The sequence below is a fragment of the Passer montanus genome, unplaced genomic scaffold, assembly GCF_014805655.1.
Source record: "Passer montanus isolate IOZ18808 unplaced genomic scaffold, ASM1480565v1 scaffold17, whole genome shotgun sequence".
Taxonomy (NCBI): Eukaryota; Metazoa; Chordata; class Aves; order Passeriformes; family Passeridae; genus Passer; species Passer montanus.
Window position 1 is genome coordinate 6,914,238 of NW_024364270.1, and position 27,251 is coordinate 6,941,488.

General features: G+C 36.0%; 1 protein-coding gene across 18 annotated transcripts in view; it reads right to left on the reverse strand.

Annotated features, from left to right (window-relative positions):
• The window catches only part of PPFIA2 (PTPRF interacting protein alpha 2), a 286,017-nt gene that overhangs the window by 137,202 nt on the left and 121,564 nt on the right, over positions 1-27,251 (reverse strand). For 8 of the 18 annotated variants that reach the window (XM_039703927.1, XM_039703924.1, XM_039703926.1 and 5 more), the window contains one exon: positions 4,145-4,207. The exons of the other annotated variants lie outside the window; for them this stretch is intronic. In XM_039703927.1, coding sequence (XP_039559861.1) covers positions 4,145-4,207 — 63 coding nt within the window. The remainder of the gene's footprint in view (positions 1-4,144; positions 4,208-27,251) is intronic. 18 annotated transcript variants of the gene reach the window in all.

Below are 27,251 nucleotides of genomic sequence, written 5' to 3' on the forward strand. Positions count from 1 at the left end.
ATGGGTTTCTAGCTTCAAGTGGTAGGTCACTGTTTGTAGGTCACTGTTTAAATTCCTGGTTTCTATAAAGGTGGAAAATGAGCTGAAGCAGCTGAGCTGAAAGCTCAGTGTGCTTTCATAACAATCTGAGAAATGTTGGAGGCCTGCAATTATATTTTGGCATCTGACTTTTTTCTTCCTATCTGTAGCAGTTCAGTTTTTCCTCTTGATCTCAGAAATGTTCCCAACATAGAAAAAAAATTCTGCTTCAGAATAAAGTCATAAGGCTACAATTTAAGGAAAAGACATGCTCAATTTAATCAAATGAACAAACTTATGAAAAAAAGCAGGATTTAATCCTTGATTAAAAAAACCTTGGAAGTACAGTTTTATTTTTGTATAGGAGGAAAGGAAATATGCTGATATTTTAAGGCATCTGTATATTACCAACACTTTCATCCTCTGCCCCCTCCTTACTGCAACCCTCTCAAAAACCCTTCTGATATAAAGAACTAAGATTGCTGATGGATGAAAACCAGCAAGTTTATAAGATGCTGCATAACTGCTGAATTTGTCAAAATATAAACAAATTGCTGTTTTCCTACAGAGCTCCTGTATAAAATGTCTATAGATATTCTCTACATGTTGGCTTAAGCTATAAAATAATAAAAAATTGAGGTCAAAAATTTAAGCACATTAAGCTTGTAATGAATAAAAGTGTCTACCCAGAAAAAGCAGTCTGAATCACATATGCTGGAATTGAAAAGACCCAGCATTTCAGACTACTTACACTCTGAAACTTCTGACTAGCTCAAAGAATTTCTGAAGGTGTGCATCTCTTTAGACAAAACAAATGTGGCTTTTCCATGAAAGAGGAGTGTTACAGCTGATGGTTCAAGAACAGGATGCATTGTGTTTGCACTTGATTAAAATTAAATAGTTTTCTTTCCAATTATGTACAGTGAAGCATGTCTTCATTTACTATATAGCTCAATTTTGTTTTACAAAAACACAGATTCAAGTTCTGTTCTGAATAAAGAGACACAGCATGTTTAGTATCTGTTACCATTTTGTTTTGTATTTTTCTGTTTACATTTTCACTGTGGACCTTAAAGAGCTGTAAAGAAAAGAAGCATTAGTGCTGCAATTTTGCAGAAGCTCAGGGTCAGGCAGCCACAGCAACTGGGTCTGCATACAAAGTGTCTTGTCTTTGTGCACTGCTTGCTGTTATCATGGGATGGCACTGAGATATCTCAGTATGATAGGCTGCCCTAAGTGACTCTACATCCAGCAGTAATGTTATCCAGCCATTTTATAATGTATGTGTACTTTAAGCTTGTATCTACTAATATTCTTATTAAGCAATGGTGTTTATGACGTATACAGCAATTGGAGTGGTTGTTTAAAGGCCAATATATAAAAAAACACAGATAGCTAGACAGACAGACAGAATAATGATTTGGGATATCTTGCATGAAAAACAGAAAACCTAGCAGTTAATATCCTACTAAACAATACAGAGGAGAATAATCAGCAAAGAATTTTATTATTGTATATAATATCCATTTCTTCCCTCAGCTTCTGCTGCATGACCAGTTGGTAATAATGAACAATAGAAAACATAAAGTTTATGTGGGAATAAATGTAAATTAAAGTCTATAATTATGAGGGTGCAAACTTCACAAAGCAACAGCACACAGATTAGAACTCTTAATATGTGGTAACCTGTCCACAAAGTTGTATCGTGAAAACCACCATAATAGCTGAATTCTCAATTTTGAATACATTGCAGCCTCTTCCTGAGCTTCAGCTTTATTGCAAGACTTGCAGTGTGTTTCCATTAATCAAAATGACATACTACAAACCCCTTATATCTAAAAACCTGCTTACATTGTTACTAATAACACTAAGAAATGTTACTCACGCTTAAGAAAGCTTGTTTAATATTTTAGCATATTTGTCTCATGAAACATCTATGTTTTCTTTATGGTTTTAGAATTTCAAACATTGCTTCTATATAAGTAGTTCTAGAAATATATTTTGGGTGTGAGATTAGGAGCCAGAAAAGCCAAACCAAATGTATTGTGCCTTTTTGACTAAGTAACTGAGGTTTATAATTAATTACAACTTATTATTAATGCCATGTAATTAAAATGCTGAAACAGTGCAACATATACTGATTGAAAATGTTATGGTTTTGAGGCTATCCTCTGTAGTAGTTATCCCTTTTGCAATAAGCAGAAGTTGTGCTATTCACAGTAATTACATGAAACATTTCACAATAATGTAGCCCAATAATTGAAAATTTACCATGCATTCAAACAATTTGAGTTGCAGATTTGACAGTCTTAATGCCCACCATTAAAACTATGGTTCACACAGGTAACTGAGAGGTTGGCATTGAATGGAATAAAAGAAATTATTTACTTAATTTTGTCCTTGTAAAATAGAACTGACTCGCCTTCCTGTCTTCCCTTCAAGGTGCTGGGTGAAAGGCTGAGTGCGGATTTCCACTTGTTGCTCTTGCTCAAGTGCATTTGGATCACTTGTAGGTATTGATACGGATTATATTCTATCTCTGAACAGGATTCTTTTATAAATAACAAATTTTGGTGATTTTTAATTATAAATTCAAAAATCACAGATTAATAAAATGTTTTGGGTAGGAAAGGACCTTAAAGAACATCTAGCTCCAACCCCCTGGCCACAGGCATGGGTACCTTCCACTAGAGCAGGTTGCTCAAAGAAAATTAAAAGATCACAAATCATTTTGAAGTAATAGCATGGACTTCTATAACTAAATTGGAAATAGTGCATTTTTCCATGCTCATAATTCCTGCCATATTATTGTCTCTCTATATTACTAGCTATTGTCTGTCTACATCACTAGCTTCCATTACAAATAGTACAATTTGCAAACTGGGATACTAAAGTTGCACTAGAGAAGGTGAAGTCATGCTAAAAATCCAGAAGAGATTGGAGATTAATCATACACTATGTAGTGAGGAAGGGTTTTTCCTTTGCACAGAAGCAAGAGTGAAAATGGAATCAAACAGTACAAAAACATAGCCAAGAATTTATAATATTGATCTATTCCAGAAATGTATGCAGAAATCCACAATTATTCAGATGGTCAGGTGCAGTATCTTCTAAAAATGCAGTGTAAAAAATTTCTCTGTGTTCCCTTAAAAGCACTCTCCAGAAAGAATAGTTTGAAATTATTTTCCCACAATGGGAGGACATATTAACTTCTTACTAATACTAAATCACAGCATTTTCTCGTTTAGATATTAGTTACTTTAACTAGACTGTGCTTGTTCTTTGGTTACTTTCTATATCTTCAAAAAACTTAAGGGGATGGAAGCATTTATTCAGAATTCCATCTGCCAGTTCCCCTATAAATATGATAATCTTTAGTTGAAAAATAAATTAGTAAACACATTACATGATAAAAAATAGCTTCTATAAAAGTCAAAGCCACAGTCTTTTCTCAAGTGTACGTCCCAATTTTCATTAATGTTTCCCCATTAATGTATAAGAGTTCAATTTTGTCCCAATGACTTTCCATTATCTAAATAGTTTTGGTCTAAAAAGACAAATTACTTATTATACTCCAAGTGAATAATTTGCTTCTTTTCTTAACCAGATATATCACTAATTCTACCTTTGATAAGCAATTATAACTCCTCCCTCCTTCTATTTTAAGTAATAATATACATTTGCCTAAGTAATGAAAATGAAATTACATACCTTCCACAATTTATTATTACACATCTTCATATCAAAATGCAATTTAGGACAAGGTTAAGTAGAATAAATATAGCCTCTCATTGCTTTCCTCATTTTGTCTATTGCTGTTCTACTGATTTCAACTGACAGGAGCATTGAGCTGGCTGGGAAGCAAGGTAAATGCAGAAGGAACTATGAATATATTATCATCACCTTTATTTAGCTGCACCATTGAACTGTATAGAAAGAAATCACAGCAATTTGGGAATTTTGATAGGCTGAGACCTCACTTGTAGTACAATATTCATTGACCCTGAAATACACAATGTGAAGTAACCTCGGGATGCACAAGTTTCTGTGGGCAACAAAATATCATATTCACATAAGGAGGCTTCACATTTAAATTACGCAAAAAACCAAGATATTTTGAACATACATTAGGGCAGGATATGGTCCTTTGAATGTTATTCTCAATGCTCGTACCAGCAGCAACCGTCATCTGCAAAAGGGGGCAACAGAGATTCTGCTGAATGGAACAAAATTTTGTACAGTACTACAGTATATTTAAATTACACCATACTGACAGATGAACGCGATAATTCGAACAAGCTTATCCAAGAGAACACTGATGTGGCTCAACTGAAATTCACATAAAGAAATTGAAAGTATTGTTACATCTCCTGGCTCATGCTGGGAACAACCAAATGGTAGATCACTTTGGTGTTCTGCACTGTGCTCACACAAGTGGTCTCTGAAGCACTGAACAGTCTGATAACCAGGGAGAAATAATCCCAGCTCCATGGCTGATTTTACCTGAGGTCTCTACATAAAGCAATGTTACTGCTTTGCGTGGTTTGAAGAAAGTAGGACCTTCTCCCCCATATTTAAATGTCTTATGAAAAAAAAAATCAAAATAAATAAACCTATCAAATTATTGGGTACAATTTACCTGCTAAATTGATAATTTTTTCATGCTCAGACTTCCTTCTTGCATCAAACAATCAAAAGAGTATAAAAATAGTAGGAAAGGAGCTATCTGCATTTAAAAAATCTGGAAGCCCCTTCAGCTTCTCAAGAATGTATTTTAGCATTGTATGCTAATTTTCCTCCTTTTTATAAATTTGTAATTTATTTCTGCAGAGCCCAATAAATAACAATTTTCTTTAGACAGATCTTGACAAATAGGCAATCTGACCAGGTGGTATTTCTTCAGATTTCAAAATTTACTTCAGAAGAAATTAACAGCAGACATTTTTGACAATTCCAGATGCAAAAAAAACAGCATTTCTAGACTAAACCTTTAAAGAATTTCTTTCCACTGCTGAGAGCATATGTAACAATACATACAATGTTCATGCTAATTATAGTTGAGCTTAATAATTTCTCAAAGTAAATACTGACCTAAGCTTTATTTCTGCTATTATTTACTAACTCAATAGAGTAAACTTAGTATTTAAAGCAGGCAAAATTCCAGCATTTTTGGATGCAAGTATTCTTAAAATATGGAAAACACAGCTTATTGAAAGATGTGTTTTACAGTGAATTGACTATTATAATTTGTGGAAGTTAAGCCTGACTGTATATTACAACTTACTTTTGCAGTAAACAAAAAGTGCACATTATCAATATATTTAACAACAGCCACTGGCAGGTATCTACATCCATCTATCTTCAAATTACAAATTTGCAATGATCCTCCCATTTTGATTTATAACAGTTTTAAATACAGGAAATACTTTTAAACTTTCAGTCTTTTAAAGAAGAATTATGCAGTCATATAAAAAAAAAACAAACCCTTGAATTTCAAGAAAAATTCCCTGTATGTTGACAAGTTCTAAACTTGTTTCTGTCAGATTTCTCTTCTTTAGATATACAGCCTTAAATATTTGAAAACAATTTTATAATGCTATTCTCTTCACTTAAAAGATATTTCACTTTATAGAGAGCAGCAACTTTGGAAACAATTTCCATGTAAACCAACTTGATGTTAATCTATGTATCATGTTCAGATGTATTTACACCACCACCGTTGTTCCAGAATTTAAGGAAAACACAATATATATGATATCAGAATTGCACTGATTTAAATAAACAATATTTCAGCACAAGTAAACACACACATTATAAATTTTACCCATTCAGTCTCATGCATCTTTGTTTAATCATGGTTCAATGGTTCATAAATTATATCTCAGTGTGTGCTTGTATATATATACACACACACACACACACAGAACTACTAAAAAATGTTGAAACAAATGCATCAGGATTAATGTGTAAATAAGTCACAAGTTTTTTCACATTTTCATTTCCATATGTCTGATATATGATTTTTCTGAGAATTTTGCACTTATGTTTAAAAAGGTAGATCTACTGTATACTTTTGACTGCTGCATCTGAGCTCTATTAACTAATTTATTCTTGCTGTTCACCACTGGTAACAGCAATATTCCCTGAGTAACTTTATCATAATTTTTCAAATTACCTTGTCGACAATTTTCCCCCTCTTTCCCCTAGTAAAAGTGGGGAATACCCACAAAAGACATAGTGACAAAAGGTATAAAATTAATTCTGTTTAATTAAATTCTATCAGCTGATGGGGTTTAAGTCCAGTATTTTGACTCTTGGGAAACTTAACATAGTTGGAAATGAGTGATCCCTGATACTTCAGTGTTGTAAGGGTATTTCCTAATAGCCACAGTTCTTTCCTATCCAAAAGGTCAAGTGTAAGAAAAATGAGATAAAAACATTCCATTAAAAGTATAAAATTTGTGCATGAATTCTAAAATTGTTTTTCTTCAAACAATGTATGTTGAGGAAAATGCATCACATTGTTGTGAAGATTTTACTGGCAATCATTGGAGGTACAAAAATCTATGAAAGAGTTATGCATTGTAAGTAGTGCAGCAATTCCCATTCATGCATGTTGAGGAAATATTTATTCCATTCAGGAATGCAACTAATGGTATAGCATCAACTTAGTATTTTGTACCTTAGAAACTACAACATATTTGAATTAATATTAATGACACTTCCTATTACTGTTTGGGCTTTCTCCTTTGGAGAATGTTTAACGGAGGAGAAAATTAAAGTTTAGCAGAGGAGAAAATAGGGTTAAAAGGGAGAAAAAATTCTGAAAATGAATCTCTAGAACATGCATATATTCTAGGTTGGGATGAACACTGGTTACTCTTTGCTGTAAGCCACATGCATGGGACATATCCTCAAGCTGTATCTTACTGATGGACTTAGAAATGTTTCCAGTCTCCTCTTCATCTTTCTTTTGGATTTCCACATAGAAGAGCCTTGTGTGAGGCTGTGACACATCTGAAAACATTTTCAGAAAATGCACTGCCTAGTAAATGCCCTCTAGGTGCATACACGGCCATGCTGCACCTCCTGGAATTCCCAAGACCACGTGAGGCAATAATCACAAATAATGGCACACATGCAGAAAACTAGGCTGGCCTTTCACAACCAGATGGAAATAGTGACAAAGGATGTATGAGACTATAATTTCCGGTTTCTGTGGAAGCAATAAAATTAAATGAAGTTTTACCTAATTTCTCTAAATTACACTTTGAGAATTATTTCAAAATTCATTAATTCCAACACTGGTATTCCTAACCTTACAACATGAAGCAACTGCATTTTTAACTAGTTACTTACACTGGGCTTACAAAGTGATCTTGCTGTCCAGGTCACATGAAAAAGAACATACTTTCCTAAGCACCAATATAATTATAATCCAAGCCTTTTTAGCAAGTCCCTAGTTGAAGTTCTGGTAAAGCAGGAAATCCTGCACTCAGTTATTATACGAACAGTACAGCTGTAATTTCAAGGCCACATCCAAAATAAGGACAGAGAATATACAAGAAAGTCAGATTTTATAACAAGTGGTATGGAACGCCACTGAAAAATTCAAAGCTACTCAATGAATAAATTTAATTTGTTGCTATATTGAATGAATCAGGACAGACTCTTTCCCAGGTTTTTTTGATTCTATAACGTAGATTTCGGACGAGTGGAACCTACTTACTAAAAAATCATGATAATCCTGCTCTCAGAAGCAAAAAAGTGTCCCTTGGAGCAATATTTGTACATATGTATGCACACACACTACACATAAATAAACATTATGTGTTTGATGATGGTAGTCCTCCAGCGGGGGAAGGGGGGGTATAAAGAAGTAACAAAAACCACCTATAAGCCATCTATATCAACATAACTCTCTGGTGTTTATGTTGACTGGTACACACTTTGTCCATGGGAGCACTCCCTCCGAACTACTGGGAGCTTCCTATCACTGCACAGTGAAATCTACATACAAAATCTGGCAAGATGTATTCCTTAAACCTAATACATAGAAAAACAGACCTTGCAGTCTGTATAGCAGTCTTGCCACAGTATTGTTACATGACAGAACAAGGTAAGCTAATACCTCATTAAGTGAGCATTTTAAAGAGAAAATATATTTACCCGTATCAAACTGATTTTTCTAATTATTCTTTGATTAATCCCTTTAAAAATATTTCAATAAAATCATCACAGTTAAAATAAAATCTTATACTTACATTATAAAATATCTACAATATTCTTGTAGGAGATGCTTATTACAATGAATAAAGATTCAGAACAGTGATCACAGAAGCAGAGTTTGAGTTCATATATCCATTAAAACATCTCAAGATCGAGCCTTTGTGCTTTACCAAGGCAAAGAAATAATTCAGGCATGTATTCTACCATTAAGAAATTACTTAATAAAAATACTCTAAAAAGGGTCTGAATTGTTCCTACTCAAAAAATAAAAAATATTACCTTGTCTTTCCTTCCTAATTGTCAGAATTTCCTCCACACAAAGTCTTTCCAGACAAGAAGTTTGTTGTTTGTTTTTTGGTATTTTTTTATTACAAGTACAGAAAACAGAGGACATGCTCACTTCACAGAAGCACGGAATCATCAAAGTTAAAAGACACCTTCAAGATCATCTAGTCTGGCCATCAACAACCTGTCACCACCATGACCACCCCTCAGCCATATCCCCAAAAGCCAAAGCCAGACACCTCTTCTTGAGTGCTTCCAGAGACAGTGACTCCACCACCTTCCTGGGCAGCTTACTCCAATGCCTAACCGCTCCTTCAGTGAAAAAAATTCTACTGATATCTAATCTGAGCCTCCTCAGGAGCACCAACTTAAGGCCATTTCCTCACATCCTTTTACTTGAGACATGGCAGAAGAGATGGATCCCCACCTGGCTGTAACCTCCCTTCAAATAGCTAAGCTAAAAAACTACAGCTTCCTCATTGGACTTGTGGTTCAGATTCTTTGCCAGCTTTATTGCCCTTCTTTGAAAATGCTCCAGCACTCCAATGTCCTTTTTGAAATTCCATATTGTATAAAAGTATGAAACTATAAGAACATTGCACTAATATGGAATACAAGACATATTTTTTTGGGGTTACCCTGGACAGTGTTACAGTGATTGGTTTTCAAACTAGGTCTGTGGAAATCATGCTGACTGCTCTTTTGTTCTGTCTAATGAAGCATGAACTCTCTGATATTTATGTTCCACATTCCAAGTAATTTTATTGATGACTGGCATGGAAAAGGGGAAGGGAGAGCACGGGGAGTGAAAGAAAAATAAAAGAAAAGGTAAAAACCAAAGACACCTACAGTGTATTCCTGCACTCCCTGAAATCCTGCTCCTATAATCAACCAGCTACCAGACCTACCCCAGCCTACAGTACTAATCTCTCTTCTCTGGGCTGTGAAGAAGGAAGAGAACAGCAGTTCACACACATGTACACAGTGCCCTGCAAAACCACAAGTACTGTTTAGGAAGGTGTGTTAAGACTGCTGCTAAACTGTGCACATGGTCCTTGGAGAAAAGACCTGCTGAGAGATCCAGGTTAGATGTAACTCAAGCACACCCGAGGAGCCTATACATATCTCAGAAATCCCACAGATTTTGTGAAAGAGAGAAATCTCACAAGGATCACAGGGACTATCAGAGTTCTGTTAAAGACAAAACTAAGAAACACATTCAAAACAAAGTGAATCACATTCCTTGCTCTAATTTCAAATCTTTATGTCTCATTCTTACTGTATGACTACAGCAGACAGCAAAGCCAAAACCACGCCTAAATAATCTCTACAGCCTCATACAACGTTGATTGCCCCACAAAGGCCCAGTGATGCCTATTCAAAATCTGTTCCTTTTTCACTCCTCAGATTTCTACATAAAGAAAACAAGTCAGTGAATCACTTATTTTGAAGTAATGCATATTTCTCTCATTTTCCTGAAGGCATGTGCCAGCACATCCAGTTTCCTCCAGAGGGACAGTTTGACCTCTGATCACCTGGGAGCAGGGTAAGGAGAAGGAAATGTGCCCTTGGGTGAGCGCAGAATGCAGCCCCTGGGAGCCATTCTGTTCTACCTGGGCTCTGGAGAACTCTGGAACACAGATATTCTGTAAGGCTGGGAGGAAACAAAAAGGAGCAACTGATACTTCATTTATATCTATAACCTCATTCTACAAGTGCAGGAAATATGGCTAACACTGTTAATACACATTTTTTTCATAGTCTGTCCCCTCAAGAGGAAATATGCATACAAATACACAGATATCTGAAGTCTGTAAAGCACTTTGGTTGAATGTTCTTAGTTTGATTTTTTTCCTTTTAAGTGTTTATTCTTCTAGATAAGATACTGCTGAAAAAATTCAGCTTACTCTTGAAGATATGAATGGGACAGGCATAGATAGTGGAAATTCCTTGGGGATTTAATGCTACTCTGTTGGATCAGCTGCCAAGCAATCTGTCTCACTGTACAGCACTTTTCAGGTCCTGAATAGGTCAGGGCTATCACATAAAATCCTGCTGACTTAAAGAAATTATTATTTAAAATAATCTATATTATCAATTCCCACTAGCTTTGCTAGGCACTTTGCAAGTATAGCTCTGAGAATATTTCTTTTATGAACAAGCTGAGATACATGTACAATGTCTCCAAGCACTCTGCTTCTTTCACTGCATTTACTTTTTCATGTGGGTATAGAAGCCTAACTCACAGATTTCAGGTACAGTATTTTTCTTTGCATTTAAATATCTCCTTCCCAGTTTGAGATACCAAAAGGCACCCAAATACCAAACATACAGTGTGCAGTGATACATTCACAACCTACACAGTTTCAAGAACTGAGAATTATTATGATGCTGCCAAGCAGCATAAAGCACAAATTAACAAGATTTTGGTCTTTTTCTTGGTTATTCGTAATGCTTTGGGCAACAGCCAGATGTCAGAAATCAGTTCAACTTCATATTAACATCATTTGAAAAATGAGCAGTGGCAGATGCAGGCAGTGAAACTACACCTTGGAAAGACAGACCTAAGGTGGAGGATATCAGTGGAGATGAGTGGAAACATTTACATACAAAATAAATAAGAAGCTGTAGGTAAGGAAGAGCCTGAACTGGAAGCTTCTTTTTTTACTGTCTCCTGAAAGGATTTGAAAATTAGAGTATCTATTAAATATTAAATTGAATTATTTGCACACCTTATCTAATTTAAATGTAATTCAGAGTACTTGGAGCTAGAAGCTCAAGATTCCTAACCCTTGAGGGGATTGAAAACTATTATTTGCATTAGACCTTAGATATAGTTTCACCTTTTTGCATTGCAACAGGGCAGGGAAATAATTTGTGCCCTGGATCCCTGTCCACCTTTAAATTATTCCTTTAAATAATTTAATCTTGGAGTAAAGATGACTTTTTGACCTGGTGCCTCTGAGGAGGGACCCTGAGCAAAGGATCCCCGTGATTTTACACCTCACAGTCCAAGTGGAGCAGTCCGGAGGCTGTGAGGTCCTGCCTTGCCTCTGAGTTTCTGTCCCCAGGCACTGAACCCGCACACTGAGCTGCCTGCTCTGAATGTATTCCTTAACACTATCTTAGCATGAAATGCAGTTAAAACTGGTCATTCCTCTCCAGTAAATAGTTCAAATGTAGATTCTACATTTGACAACTTGCATAAGTTTGAGGGGCAGACAAACCAGTCTTTCTACAAAAACTTCCATGAGAAACAGTATTAAGAGTACATTAGAAAATGAAATGAAATTCTAATTTTAAAGGGAAGGACTGAACAAATTTTGATGTAAATTAAACATTAAACTTTGCAAGTGAAGAAGGCACACAGGATTATATGTCTTTATGTATTAAACCAGCATGCTTATCACAAAAAACTTTTAAAACTGTTTTAAACTATCACTTTTGACACTGGTTTAAAACTCAACACCACACTGACTGAAAACCTGAATTTAAAATGCTCCAAGAAGAAAATAAGCTTTGGGAATTTCTTGTTTTATTTTCTCCATATGCAACATTCCTTTCAGCTACTTGAAGCATAAATCAGACCAAATTTCCTCACTGAGTATGTTGGAATAGCTACGTCTTTTCAATGAAAATAAACATAAATTGATGTTGAACATCTGTTGAAGATAATGACAAAGGTGCTTAAAGTTGTCTGTACCAGAAAACTTGAGGAAAATGAGACAGCTGGGTTCATCCAGGACTCTTTGCTATGCTGCTGCTAGTTCTTGATGCTGCAGCAGGGACCAAGAAGTGGTCCAGGAAAGAAAGGGTTTCCTGACGCCTATGATCTTGCTTCTTTGCACACAGACATTTTACCTAGCCAAGAACATGATTTTCATATGTAACAATAATTATCATGCCCATATAAAACTGAGACAACAGCACAGCTTAAAATACTATATTCAAGAGCACAGACTTCACTGACTACAATGAAAAGAATATAATAAGAGTAAAATACTACTCTGGCAACAATTATTCAAACAGTCAAAGAATTAACATCAAAACACCACTGGATAAATATTGGCTATATTTTTCTGTTTCATCTCTACATGAGTAACATGAAAAACTCCAGATCCAGACAAAAGCCATATTTTTAGTACATTGAACTGCAAATACAGCTGAATACATGTATAAAAACCACAGGATCTGGCTGATTAGTTTAAAAAATCCAAATTTAAACCATGAGAAAACCATGGCAACAAAACGAATAAAAATTTGTAATTTTAATAAAAATTAGAATTGACATTATTGGGGGCCTTAAAATACAGCTTTCCTATGTTTATAATTTAAAAATCAAAATTTTATATCTTATCATCACTGAAAAGTCAGCAAGTGTAACAACCTGACATATGATAACACCTGTACATTGTGTCCTTCAAATATTACTTTTATAATCTGTAAAGTGTTCAAAAAACACAGTGAGAAAGGGAGAAGAAATATATGAGCTAGTAGAGCCCAGAAGAATCCCCATAAAGCACACAGCCAGCCATCGTGATGTAATAAAGATCTTAGCTTTGTTAGTAGGGCAAATTTCCTAACAGTTGAGGAAGGGCAGATCAAAGAACCCTGATCAGCTAAAAGACCAGACCTCCAGAAAAGAAACTGAGAGAGCACAGATTAGTAACTACCCACTATGGCAGAGAATCTGTACCAAGAAAGGTGAAATTGAATGATTTGCACACCTTATCTAATTTAAATGTAATTCAGAGTACTTGGAGCTAGAAGCTCAAGATTCCTAACCCTTGAGGGAGAAAAACATGTTGTCTCAAAGGCAACTCAATACGTGAGTGGATTACCCAAAATTAAATGGTTTGAATGCAGTATTGCCCTCTCCCAGCTAAAAAGACACCAGCCTTGCTTCCTAAGGAATGACAAGGCATTTTGTTATTTAATTGCATCTTTTCTTGGCAAAACAGAATACTTTGCTTCAAAAAGTTGTTTCCTCACCATTGTGGCATCATCGCTGTTCACTGGCAAGCACGGGGAAGGAAAACTTTAGCAGGTGCTAAATACAGTGGACTTTCTGGTTGGTGCTGACCATCACAGAACTATGATGAAATGGCTTGGGTTGGAAGGGACTTCAAAGGTCTCCGAGTTTCAACACCTTCCATGGGACCATGTTGCTCAGATCAACATGGCCTTCAACACTTTCAGGAAGGAGACATCTACAAATTCTCTGTGCAATCTGTTCCAGTGCCTCACCAACCTCACAATAAAGAATTTCTTCCTACTATCCAATACAAACCTACTCTCTTTGTTTGAAGCCATTGCCCCTTATCTTTTCCTGAACATGCTCTTACAAAAAATCTCTCTTCATGCTTCCTGTAGGCTCCCTTAGGGTACTGGAAAGCCACAATTAGGCCACCCCAAAGCCTTTTCTTCTCCAGCCTGAACAAGACCAATTCTTTTGGCCTTCCAGCAGAGGAGAGATGCTTCACCCCTCCAATCTCCTTAGTGGCCTTCTCTGAACTCACTCCAACAGGTCGGTGTCCTTCCTGCGCTGGAGACCCATCACATCTCTGACAGAGGGAGGATGAGTAGAGTTTGTCTCAAAATAAAAATGAGCTGCTAACTATTCATAAAGAATAAGTTCAGATACTAAGAGAATGTCTAGACCTTCTCCAAAGCACCAGTGATAGCAATATTTTCCTTAGAGTGTGTAAGGAGTATGTTATAGGTTTTAACTATAGCAAGTTTACTGCAGTTTGGAAATGCTCACCCCCCCAATTACTCTCAATAATCAATCCTTCCACCATGATATTCTGTATTTTAGATGCAAATGAAATTAAAAGCTAATTTTAATGTAACCTGCAATGTCACAATTCCACAGAAAGCACAAAAGAAAGTATGTCTCATAGGTATTAAGAAACTGCCAAAAGCAGTTACAATTGCAAATATGCAGGTGACAGTTAACTCACTAAAAGAGAGATTGCAGATTGACTGCCAGCTACCAGCCTCTGGAAAACGAAGTAATTCATACTCATACAACTTGAAATGATTCAATAGTGTTTTTATTTCATTGTGATCTAAACTAGGTTGCATCTGCTTGCACATATCAGCAGCTAACAGGGTGCCTAAAGAGTCACCCTGGTTAAGCAAACTCATGGGAATGTCTTAGGAGTATCTTATAAGCAGTGAAAACAGCTCTTGCACTTGACAGGGGGAAGGAGGAAGGGAAACAGGGACAATTCTCTTCCAGTTTCTGTTTGCAATGGATGCACAGCTGCCAAGCATGCATCCTGGGGAAACCCATACCACAATGTTCCCAAAAGTGGAAAGCCAGAAGTGCCAAGGGGACAGTCACATTCTAAATTTGAATATGCAAATGCAAGTGTTTCCCTGGCACATTGCCCCCAATTGTGAGAAAATATAACCAAGGTTGACAGTTCTCTATAGGCCTGAAGACCTGACTTTTGAAATTAATCTTACTGCTATCAACAGGAAGGGTGCAGAGCAGTGAAGTGTCTCTTGTAACTAAAAACTATCTTGAGTTAGCAGTTATGTCACTGATTCTAAGGTGCATTTCTCTAATCATTACCATTTTTATGTACATGGAAGAGGTCTTCTGTTAGGATGCACTGTGAATTCTTCCTTCCTTCCTTCCTTCCTCCCCTCCCATGAGTCTTCATGTAACTTCAAAGTATGATTAATTACTGACTTTTTTCCATTTATTTGTTGCTTTCATTTTGATTCATTAGTGTTCATGACATTAATTAAAATAGGACACTACAATTTTTTGAGTTGTAACATTACTTAAAATTGTAGCAGTATTCACAGGAAACAAGCTCTGCAAGAGTTGGTTACCAAAACGATGACATTTAGTCAACACTTTATATTTCAACTTAATGTTACAATTGAATAAGTCATGTTCTGAATACACGATATTATTTTTCACCATATGTCTATTAACTAACTCTCTAGACAATAGCTTGACTTCTGTACTTGTGTGCATCAAAGGAACACTGGCAGAAGACATGGTTAATTATATATGAGTCAGAAGGGCAGTGGTTTTAATCATTAACACAACATTAGTTGTGGAACAAAGATACATCATTATATCAATACATGCATTCCTTTGATAATCTCAGCTATGACTGTCATGGAAAACCATACTCAGCAGAAGAATTCTCTTTTTTAGCTCAGAATCCTACTCTTTTTGTCAATGGTTCTCCCTCTTTTGATGACAGCTTTATTGTTTTACTCATTCATCAGTCTCAAAATGATGGGTTTAACGATAAGAATCTATATGAAAAAAGAAATCAAATACATTTTGCAACCTTAGTATCATGTAATACTGAGTAGTTCAAGAGTTTATAGTGAAAGAAATGCTGCAGTGCTTCTACAATAATATGGGAATTTTAAGGAATCATAGTTATGATCTCATGTCAATTTGTTTTGCAAACATACTCTGTGTCAACCATCATCTCAGTAAAACTGAAAATAGAACATCTTAAATGCAAATTTGCTTAAGTGAGTTTATGTGGTTATGCAGCTTCTTCAGTTCCACAGAATCATAAAACTACGCCCATAGTTTGGGTTTGCTGTTCAAGAGTTTCCATGCACTTGACATGCTGCTAGAAACTATTGAATTGTTAATAAAAAAAAAATTATATGCATGACATTCCAGTGCAAGTTTAGTTATCACTCAAGCATTAAAGCTGCCTGTGTCCTGTCCCCCATTATCTATGAGCCTGAAAGATCATCTTTTATTTCAGTCTTAATTACTAAAAGCATTTCCACTACAAGAGTACAAGTCAAGATGTAAAGGATAAAGCCTCCATGCCATGTCCTATGAGCCCACAGCTGTGATCCCAACAAGCCAGATAACCCTTGAGGCTGTGACAGGCTCAGAGTGCAATGGTTTTCCTTTTCCACTTTTGTATCATGCTGCCAAACAAACAGGTCAATTATTCACTGTCATTGTAACAGTAACTCCAAGGTGATCAGATATTGCAATGATGAAGAAACTCAGAAAAAATGAACCCTTCTGCTTTTCACTTTCCTGAGGGATTAAAATTAACCCTTTTCTCTTTTCCAGTTTTTCTAAGACTCATAAATTTATTTTTTTATTTGAACTTCCTAACAGAATTCTGCCAAAATGGAAAAATACTGAAGAGTGCAACTGGTGCCTCTACCGAAAATCTCACTCATATAAAAGCCTGGTTGGGTCTGTTACTCCAGTGATTTTATGGTTGTAAGTTTCAGAGACTGAATGTCAATTAATAGATGTGGGCTCCTCTGTAGCCATCTATTTTTAATTCCATCAGAGAGGCTTAGTGTTAAACATGTGATGGAAGAAATGTTAGTCAGAGGAAAGCAGATGGGATAGCTAATTTTTCTTTCACAGTGTTTACACAATGACGAATTTTTTTTAACTCTCACAGCAGAAAAACAAGAATACCCCACTCACATATAGCAGTATTCCTCAGCAGGCTTAAGACAGGAAAATGCTAAGTTCTGATCTGGATTTATCATTTGGTAGCCTGGTAATAGAATGTACCAGTAAAGGTATGAGTCTACAGTCCATGCCAGTAGTCCTCAAGCTTCAGGTGCTGCTCAGGTGTCCAGGCTGAGCACACTTCAGTGTGTTCATCTGGAGTCTCCTGCTCCCTCAGTGCATGTGCAAACTGCACACAGAACAAAAAGTGCATTTTGTAACTTTTTACTTATCTATATAAAAGCAGGCAAAGAGTAAGTTAAAAAGAACCCCACACAGACTGTACCAACCAGACACAGAAATGGAACTAAATGTGCCAGCCATGAGAATGGCTGTTTTGTGCCACAGAAGACCCCTGAATTTGTCCCGAATTACCTTGCTGCAGAAGGGAAAGCAGCCTAGCTGTACCAGTGGTGTATCATGCATATGAAGAAGGAGCACTCACTAACCCAGGAATAACCAAAGGATACCCTGATTTTGGATACAAAGCAGGGATTTCTACATTGCTCTGCACCACGCTATGCTGAAGTGTTAGCTTCCCTGAGACTGCAGTCAGCTGTATAAATTCATGGGGCTCCAACAGAGAAGATGAAATTATTCACATCTTATAATAGTTGTTTCTAAGACCTTAGATGACTCAATTGACTCTTATTATAACCTTCAAAGTTAAAAAAAATCAGAAACTTGCATTTAAAAAAATGTAGACAGATTCTTAAGTAAAGCTTGTTTAAAAAGATGATATTTCAATAATATCAATAATTTGCAAAAAACATGTTTCAAATTAATGTTCTGTTTGCATATAATGCAAATAAGACATAATCCCTACAGCTGGCAGAAGAGTAAAATATACTGCTGAGGAAGTTCTGCTGAATTTTAAGTCACATGGAACACAAACACCAAACCCTTGTATGCTGTGTAGAATAAAACCGTGCCACCCACATGAGAACTTCTCTAGAAGTCCTAAATTCAAAAGGCAGTTAAGACAATCAAACACATTCAAAGTATGTGATCTGAGTACTTGATCTTCAGTAAAAGGATGCAAACTGAAACTTCTCAAAGCCACATTGCTTATGGCTGAAGAATTTCCTTTAGATTTGTCTGAAATAAGAATGAAACAACAAACTCTTAACTAACATCACGAATATTATGAACAAATTAATGAATTATGAGAGTCTCACATATTTATTTATTTGCAATCATCTACAACACAAACTGCAACTTTTACTTCTTGATGAATATCATTTCCTGTGCATATAGATGCATTCTGAAACCTAATTTCCAGCTTTAGAGCCACATAAACCATAAGAGATGTCCTTAAAATCTTTCAATGGTTGGGCATCATTTTAATTTAATTCCAGATAAGAAAATATTTAATCTTTCTCCAAAACTTTAAAATAGAGCTTTGTGAAATATCCAAGGTCTCTTGGTGATGAAAAGAATAAATTTTGCTCAACACATTATTACCATTAAATAGATATAGAATAGGTCTATTCAGGGCTGCTTCTTTCAGGGAAAGCTGTTAACAAATACATATGAAATGGTTGATTTCATAGTCTTTTAGTGCTCAAGATTATTTAACAGATAAATATCTTGTCAGAACAATCAGCACTGCTGCCAACTGACCTGATTATTTTTAAGAGAGAAAAAATACATTTCTGTCACCCCAAGAGCTGTAACAAATATATACATTCTGTGGAGTTAATACACATTTATAGAGCTCCAAAACTACCAAAGCACGATACTGAAACCACACTTAGGAGAAAGGGCTTAAAGGATTTAAAACAACTAAAGCACTTCTTTAAAAGTGGAATACTCACACTAATACTGCTACAATTAATAAAAAATTTAATTGGCCCTTTGTGATGTTCAGGAATTAGTATGTGTACTTTTTTCCATGTCAATTCCTGACACTATTATGAAAAAAACTGCATGAAAAATCTACTTACACTTTGAAAGGGAAATGAAGTGTCATATCTTCACCTGCTCATGTGTTGTGTCTGATGCCCTATGTGTGGAGATGCAAGCTCTGACTCCATGTTCAGAAGGCTGGTTTATTATATTATTACATATAATATTAAAATACTATATTAAAATTATACTAAAAGAATAGAATGCATAACAAAATCTTGTGACTGCTCACAGCCTCAACACAGGTGGCTGTGATTGGTCATCAAGTGAAAACAATCCACATGGAGCAATGGAAGATGCACCTGTTGCATTCCACAGCAGCAGATAGTTATTGTTCACATTTCTCTCCTGAGACTACTCAGCTCCTCAGGAGGGAAAAATCCTAGCAAAGGATTTTTCATAAAATATCATGGTTACATTCATGTTTTATTATGGTTTTGAATACTTAAATCTTTCATTGTTCTTTATCTACCAAATGACACGCTGCTGTCACTGCTGTCTAATAGGAACTTGTCTTTTCTAAATTACTTTTGAGTATTGAGATTTTAGAGTATAAATTACAGTTCTAGAAACAAGAGACATCCACTGATGATAAACAACTGTGAAACATGTAAAACGCACTAAAAACCTGGAAGTTCCAACCATTTTTTCCAAGTACAATAAGCATTACACATCTTACATTCTAATGTACTCTTTTCTGTGTTTCCACCTCTGTTCCATCCTTCCCTTAACTTGATGTGCCAAGTTCTTACACCACACACTCTTTGTAGTCAGAATTACATTTCCACCTAGCCTGGAACAGTGGGACCTCATGCTTAATTAGTAGTATCACCGATATTGAAGAGAGTGTATACACTGTATAGAGCCCCAGACAGTCCCAATGTTAACAAGAGGCACAACGTGTTAACAAGAGCATGACAGTGGCCACTATTACCTCGTTGAATAAACATGCATGCAAATCCCACCTGTAAATATAGGTTAAGTCTTTATATTGTTAAAAGGTTCTCCTTAAGTACATATCCAAATTCTGTGTGCATCTGCTTGACTAACAAAAACCTGTCCCTATGTTGTTACAAGAATTTTTAACAGAACAATTTTATTATGGAACTAAGTCAAACAGACCACAATAGCAGAACTATGGGATATAAGCCATTTTTAATTGAACGTTGATACTGGCAGCATACTTAACCCTCTTAGGTTTAGAAAAAAATGACAGATTTAGATTTTGCATTTAATAACAATTTCCCAGACACCCTTCTTTTGTAACCTTTTAATCTTTTGATTCCATCAGATTTTGAAGGGACAAACTACTAATAAATGCAGTTTTATTTCTATTTAATTTAAACACAGAAATAAGTAAGTAGGAATATAGTTACAGGAATTTCCCAGGAAAATATTTCTGTGGTTTAACTTCTAATCTGTTTTTGTTTTGGGATTAATGCAGATAGCATCAAAATGAGAAACAAGCTGCATATTCAGTTCAGGCATTCTAGTAAAACAGCACGCAGCCTGAAGAGTCAACAGGAAATAGTTTCAGTTTGGTGACTTCTTTTGAATTTTTGTATTTGAACATGAAACTTCTTCAGTATTACTCTTTCTAAATATTTCTATAGAATACCTGATGTCTAACAACATGAAACCGTATCAACACCACAAAAAACAATTCCAACCTTGTGGGAAAGTCCATAAATACTCAAAATTACTCATATCAATTAAATTATAAGGAATATTCATATGTGCAGCTAAAAACCTTTAGAGATTATTCTATATCATACATTTCTTATGACCACTGCATAAAGAAAAAATGATCAAAAATTATTTTGACGAATAAAGGAAAAATTATGAAAGATAACCAAAATGTTAATCTCTTAAATGCTGGATTTGGACTTTTCCTCTGTATTGGTTTCTGAAAAACAACTCAGAGAAAAGTAAAATATTTTTCCTACAGATACTACAGTAGATGATATGACTACTCTTAAAAATTACTGAAAAATAATTCTAATATGAAAAATATGCTTCAGTGTAAAGGCACAGAGAAACCCACTACATGCTGGTGGACACCAGAATCTGAATGCAGACAGTTTATATTTATCTTGGTGTCTGAGAATAATTAACATTTTGGAATCAAAATGAAGTCAGCGTTAATGGGGATGATATGCTGGGTGCAATATATTTCACCTGTGCTGTTGGAGTTCTACAGAGGAGAAAAAACAGAGAAAAAATAGTTGTCCCTGAAGTGCATGTGTGTGACTCACAATGTATGCAAGAGACAGACCTCTGAAGTGTGAACTTGCTGTTTATACCCAGCTTATAACATAAAAATAAGATGACTCTAATACTGTAAGAACAAGAGGCCAGATTAAATGAATGATTTTGGTTTTAATTGTCCCTTTAATTTCCTCAAGCTACAAATGAATAATTTGCATTTGCCTCTCTGTTTAGGTAGGTGTGTATTCATCTGAGCTCTTCCATCCAAAACATGCAGTAATACTCTCCAGGTACATAAATGCAAGCATTCAGTGCAATTTTCAATGTGGTTTTAACATACAAAGATTTTGGTGTCTCTGTCTCAGGTGCCTGACAACATAGCTGGAAATTATGGTGGTAACAGGGAATTATAAGGCTGAGTCTATTTCTAGAATTCCTTCATTCCCTCTACATTACCTGGCACATGGTATTTTTCCTTGAGGAGCTGTACTGCACTTTTCTTGCTCTCACCTCCACATGGAGGACCCTTGAAACCTATAATTTGGAAAACCCGAGGAAATAATGCTGCAAAAAAGGCTAATTGCATTTTTGCATTATTTGCAGAATTTCTTCAGGCTTAATATTTTCTCTTGTTTCAACAAGAGCATAAGTTATTCTTTAAATCAGTAATTGGTTTTAGATGCACTCCAGTCTATCAACTATAAGATATGGGTAGTTAGAAGTACAACCGGAGGAAAACAAAGGAAATAATCATCATAAAAGTCTTCAAAAGGCTGTTAAGTTAGCAATTTTTATTTAATAGCAGATTATAATCAATTAGTTTGACAACTTAAAAAAACCTGCTTTTATTTCAGGAGTATTCATTAGGACATACTGCTGATGCATATGGAAGTCTGCTGCGTATAAACTGTGAAGCTCAATGGGCTTTCTTTGCTATTGCAAGTCTTAAATTATATCATTTTCCTCACAGGTATTACCTGCCTTTATGAATTTACAAATTGCTATCATCTGACCTGTGCTAAATACAAGAATCTGAGCACTGAAAGGACATTTCACTTGATATATTCAACATCAGATCAAATTCCAGACAGTGTAATCCTCCCTCTGGAGTGCATACCCATGACTTGTTGGCATTGCCACAGCACCCATCACCAGCTCTTGAACAGAACAAATGTAATTTGTACTGGTTTTTCCATTAGCTGTACTCCACAGTAGTATCCAGATTTAAACTTTATATTCTACCTGCAGAATTTTACTACCATGGAGAGTCAAGTAGTGTAGTAAGAGGTATTGCAGCAGAGGAAGCCAGGCTGCTGTGCTTTGTGTAAAAGGACACTGAAAGGACACACAGAAAGTCTGCAACGCTTATGTAGAATTTTCTTCAAAACACATGCAAAAACACGTCAGGGAAAAGCAAAACTGGAAACTTGCTCCTTCCTATTCAGACAGATGAAGGTAATCTTACAGTCAGAAGAAGGTTACACATTTATTATCCCCTTCTTCTGCAAACCCAACAACAGTAAAAAAATCCCACAGATTACAGAGTGGGCAGAACACTGTTCTTCAATGCATCCAAAATGCTTTGAATTCACTTGTTTCATTTAAATATGTAGTAAGCATATACAGGATAGAATTTATTTTGTTTTCTAATCATTGTATGCAATGTTGGCTAGAACTTTCCAGCTCAAGTAAGAACGAAGAAGTAGTCAAATTTCCACACTCTCAGAGGAATTCTAAGGCTACTAGGAATGCTAGAGGAGCTCTTAAGTTACTAAGGTGTTAACCGAGTAGATAACAATATACGATGGAGGTATTATTAGGAGCTATAGATCAGCACTTGTTTATTTTATTATTTTTTCACATCTGCTGCTTGCTTTCTTACCACTGCTGTTCTTTTATTGTTGCAAGTGAACTCCTAAAGCTGTTTTTCACCTGCTTCTAGCTATTGGATTTTCTCTGGAAAGAAGGAAACCAACTTTGTTCAAGAGCAAGTGCCTCATCACAGAAAGGTTCTATTAACTACAACAACATCCACAGCACATTATATTTTTAACTGGTTTTCAGAAATACACGAAAAAAAGCTTCCCCAAAAAGTCACAAGGCTTTCTAGTCTGTTCTTGACTTTCACTGACCAGCTAAAGTCCATTTCAAAATGAAGATGACTCATGCTCCAGTTCCCTTATCAAAGAAATACTTTGACTGAAACTGCAATTTTCTGCTGACAGTGATGAGGACAGGAATACCATTGGCAAAGTTCTTTCCATTAAATTTAGGACATAGCTGGATTAACGGAACCATTCCTGCCCTCTTAGTTATCACTTGCTTTCCGCAAACATTCTTGCAACTTTAAAGCACTCTTTGTGATTACTAAAACAGGTTTTTCCTTACAAAAGAGGTTGGCACCTGTTCTCATCAGGGGACTTTGACAGCCCGAGTTCTAAACACATTTCTGCATTGTGTTTAGCAGAGGCCACTTTCAGCAGATGACACTCAAATTCACAGTAGAAAAGCTGATAGCTATACTAAACACCAATTTCCTAAATTTAGCCTTAAGTACACACTGTGCAGGAAATCGGATGTGTTTGGGCAGGAAATTTTGGGATGCCTCATTTAAGAAATGTGTTAAGAAAGAAATTTTACCACTATTACAGTCTTTTGTAAGTCCAAGGACACAGCAATACTCTGAAGTTTTCTTAGCAGTAAAGCAAATACTGCAAGTGAAATAGAATGGATCACTGACTTAATGTATACACTGTGAATTCATATATATATATATATATATACACTCCTTCCCTAAGCACAGTTCACTTGCTTCCTGAGGAAGCAGTGGAATATATGCAACATATTACAATAGTGGATTTAGCAGAACATTTTGAAGGCTACCTGATCAAGCAGATGGATGTGTAGCTTGGAGAGACAGTATTTAATTTAAAGCAGGCTCATACTCTTAGAATTGCAAGGGGACATTTTAGTAGACTCACACTATTTGGTGCTACTTCCACTGTCCTAGCTGAAAGCAAAAAAAGTCTTTGCACAGAAGTCACTGCCATAGGGCAAAAAATTTTTCAAGTAACCATGTTGATGCTGAACATGCACACAATGTAAAGACATTAACAACAGTATCTACATATAATTAGAAGAGTTAGCACTTCATGTATTGTTTGAATGGCATTTATTAACTGCTATATTAAGCTGTGAGATGATCCTGTGTCCTGCTGTGGCTTTTTACACGTGCATTACTGAATTCTATATGGAAACATATAAGGAATATGAATAGCCTTATTCAATATATTATTTTCAATACTTAGTAAATCCTATTGCTCTGAATGTGAACAATTGTCTTTTCCAAGAAATGCTTAATAATAGAAGTTTAAAACTGTCTTTTAGGAAAACAACTATATTGCACAGAGACCAAATGTAAATATGGTGTTAACAAAGGCAACTTCTAGAAGGAGGCAAGATGTGCAAATAGCAGTGGAGCCAAGCTGAGACTGCTCAATGTCTGTCTCCCTACAGCTGATACAGAGCTCCCACTCTCCCACCTGTCTCAAAACAGATATATCCATTTGGGAGGTATAATCCATAAACATAGACAACACCACTCCAACAGGAAAAGTGTCATAACAGACATATTAACGTTCTCAAAGGTACACTGGCCTACTTTAGTCTCAATAGCCAAGTCCTATTCCATTCCTACATTCTGTCAGACTGTAATATAAAAATTTTTAATTCTTGTTGACCTGAACAAGGTGGTGATAATGATGGAGGAAACAGGATGGCCAAACTATGCCTCCTAAAGTCAATAAAGAGTACAGTCAACCTTAGATCTTTTAAAGTAATGCATACCATTAGTTTGTTCTCACTCTATCCACAAATAATGCTGAACCATTTTTTAGTTAAAAAATCAATTTATCTGCTTTCTTAAGCTGTTTCATAAACAAGTTTCATGCACATCTACCTATTTTCTTATTAGAGCATATGTAATTCATAGAAAGGCCAATAGTGTATTTATGTTACAGACACTGAAACAGTGGAAATGTCAGAATTATTAGCTTAACTTTAAAATATCATTCAAAGATATTATATAAATTTTTGCCTGTCCTCTCATTGTCTTGACAGTTAATCTGCAGCAACACCCACTTCCTATCAGTTAATTTTACCAAAATATATATAAAAAAAAGAAGCCTCAGAATATGAAGAGGCTTAGAGGGAGATACTACTGGGAAAGGAGGCTGTATCTAATGATTAAGAACTGAAAATATACCAAATATAAGGAGCAAATGGAATCAGTGATGAAAACTGAACACTAGTTGCTTAGTATGGAAGTGCTGCACTGGTGCAGAGCAGGATATCCAAGAGTGTCACTTCATCACATAAGTCTGCTATAAAAAGTCAGCTTTCATTTTTTAATACAGTTGCACAGGTCAGCTTTGTCAGAGATAAATAAACTAATTTTTTTAGTCATGAATTCTGTGACTTTGAAACCAAAGGAAGCTTGCTGGGCATCAGCTTGTGTTGTAACTTCACAGAGTCTCAGGTAGTCCCCGAGCAGCAGGAGCTCAGTGCAGCTGGGCCAATGCACTATGCAGAGCACGCTCTGTCTCTGAGAGAAACTCTCCTGGCATCCAGAAAATAACCAACAGAGTTATCACTTTTATGAAGTGATGGGCAGAGAAAGACCTGTCCCTCAGCTTTCTCCTGAAATATAATTTGACCTAAAATTTAATAGTACAATCCTCTTAGAGTTGTGTCCTTACCTCAGAATATATATGTATTCTAAAAGGGGTAGATTATTATGTAACTGTATAAATACTACATATATTAATAGTTTAAGACAGAATTTATTCTGCAAGAGAAAACAAATTCTGACTCTGTGCTCACTAATTGTAAAGTTTCCCTTAAAACCATTGCAGTGGAACCAATTATTCCAAAACAAAATTAAGAGAACTGCCAATAATTCTACATATTCATTCAATTAAAAAATTACATTAAAAATTACTTTGACATATAAAAAAATTCTAGGATTAATTTAACATTTTCCTGTGTCCCAGAAGTATCACCATAACCAATATTTGCCATACTTTAGGCATAAAAATAATTAATAATTATGATTCTATAATATAGAATCTAATAAATGAATAATTTATTAGATTCTATATATAAGTGTAACTCACTCTTAGCAGACTAAGAACAATATTCTACTATTTAAATACTGAAAATGAAAAAATGGGGCTTTCAGGCCGTACATTGTACAATAACCTCATGCAGATTTGAGAGTGTTTTGATTTGGGAAGAGAAGTTACTGATTGTCTCTGGTCTTGGTGCCTATGTGTAAGTATCTGTCTGAAATTTCCCTTATTTTTTGCCTCCTTATCATCGTGAAAAGGACAAACTGGGACCATCAGGGAAAGAAAAACAAGGATCCTGTTCTAGGATCCTGGTCCTGCTTGAATTTTCCCCACCAAGCCCAGCCATTGTTCACAGGTGTGTTTGCCCACCCCATGGAACACTGCACTCAATGAAAAGAAAAGGGGCAACTTGCCCTCCTTCACCTGCATCGCTTCACAGCACTGGTTCTGGAACTTGCCCACCTCTCAACTTGGCTGGACTTTCTCTCTGGAATGAACTTTTGGTGGTCCCCACAAAAAAGACCCTCCATTTACTGTACATCAACCACCGTGACAGATGGACTGAGATGGGAGAAGCCTCTCCCTCAAGGGCTGAGACACAAGACGTTCCCTAAGCTCCCCTTTCCAAGGACTGAGACTGAAATCCCTATCACAGGGTGGAGGTATGTGTGCGTAGGGAGGCCAGCTGACCAAAGCGAGATGTTTGCCAATCACTGGACCAAGAAGACAATGGTTCTCGCCCACTGCTGAGAACATGGACTATTGTATCTGTTTTCCGTTCCTTCCTTCGCAGTTTTCAATAGTGAAAACCCCTGAGTTAGCTAGGGATTTTTGAGACCTACCCTGATGCAAGTACAACAGGCTTGGTCAACTGGACTTCGAAGGACTACGTTGTTCCATCTGGTAGCTATACACCCCCTTTCTTTTCCCCTCCTCTTTTTCCTTACTCTCTTTCCTTCACTCCCCCTCCCCCTAACACATTTTGCTGTGGT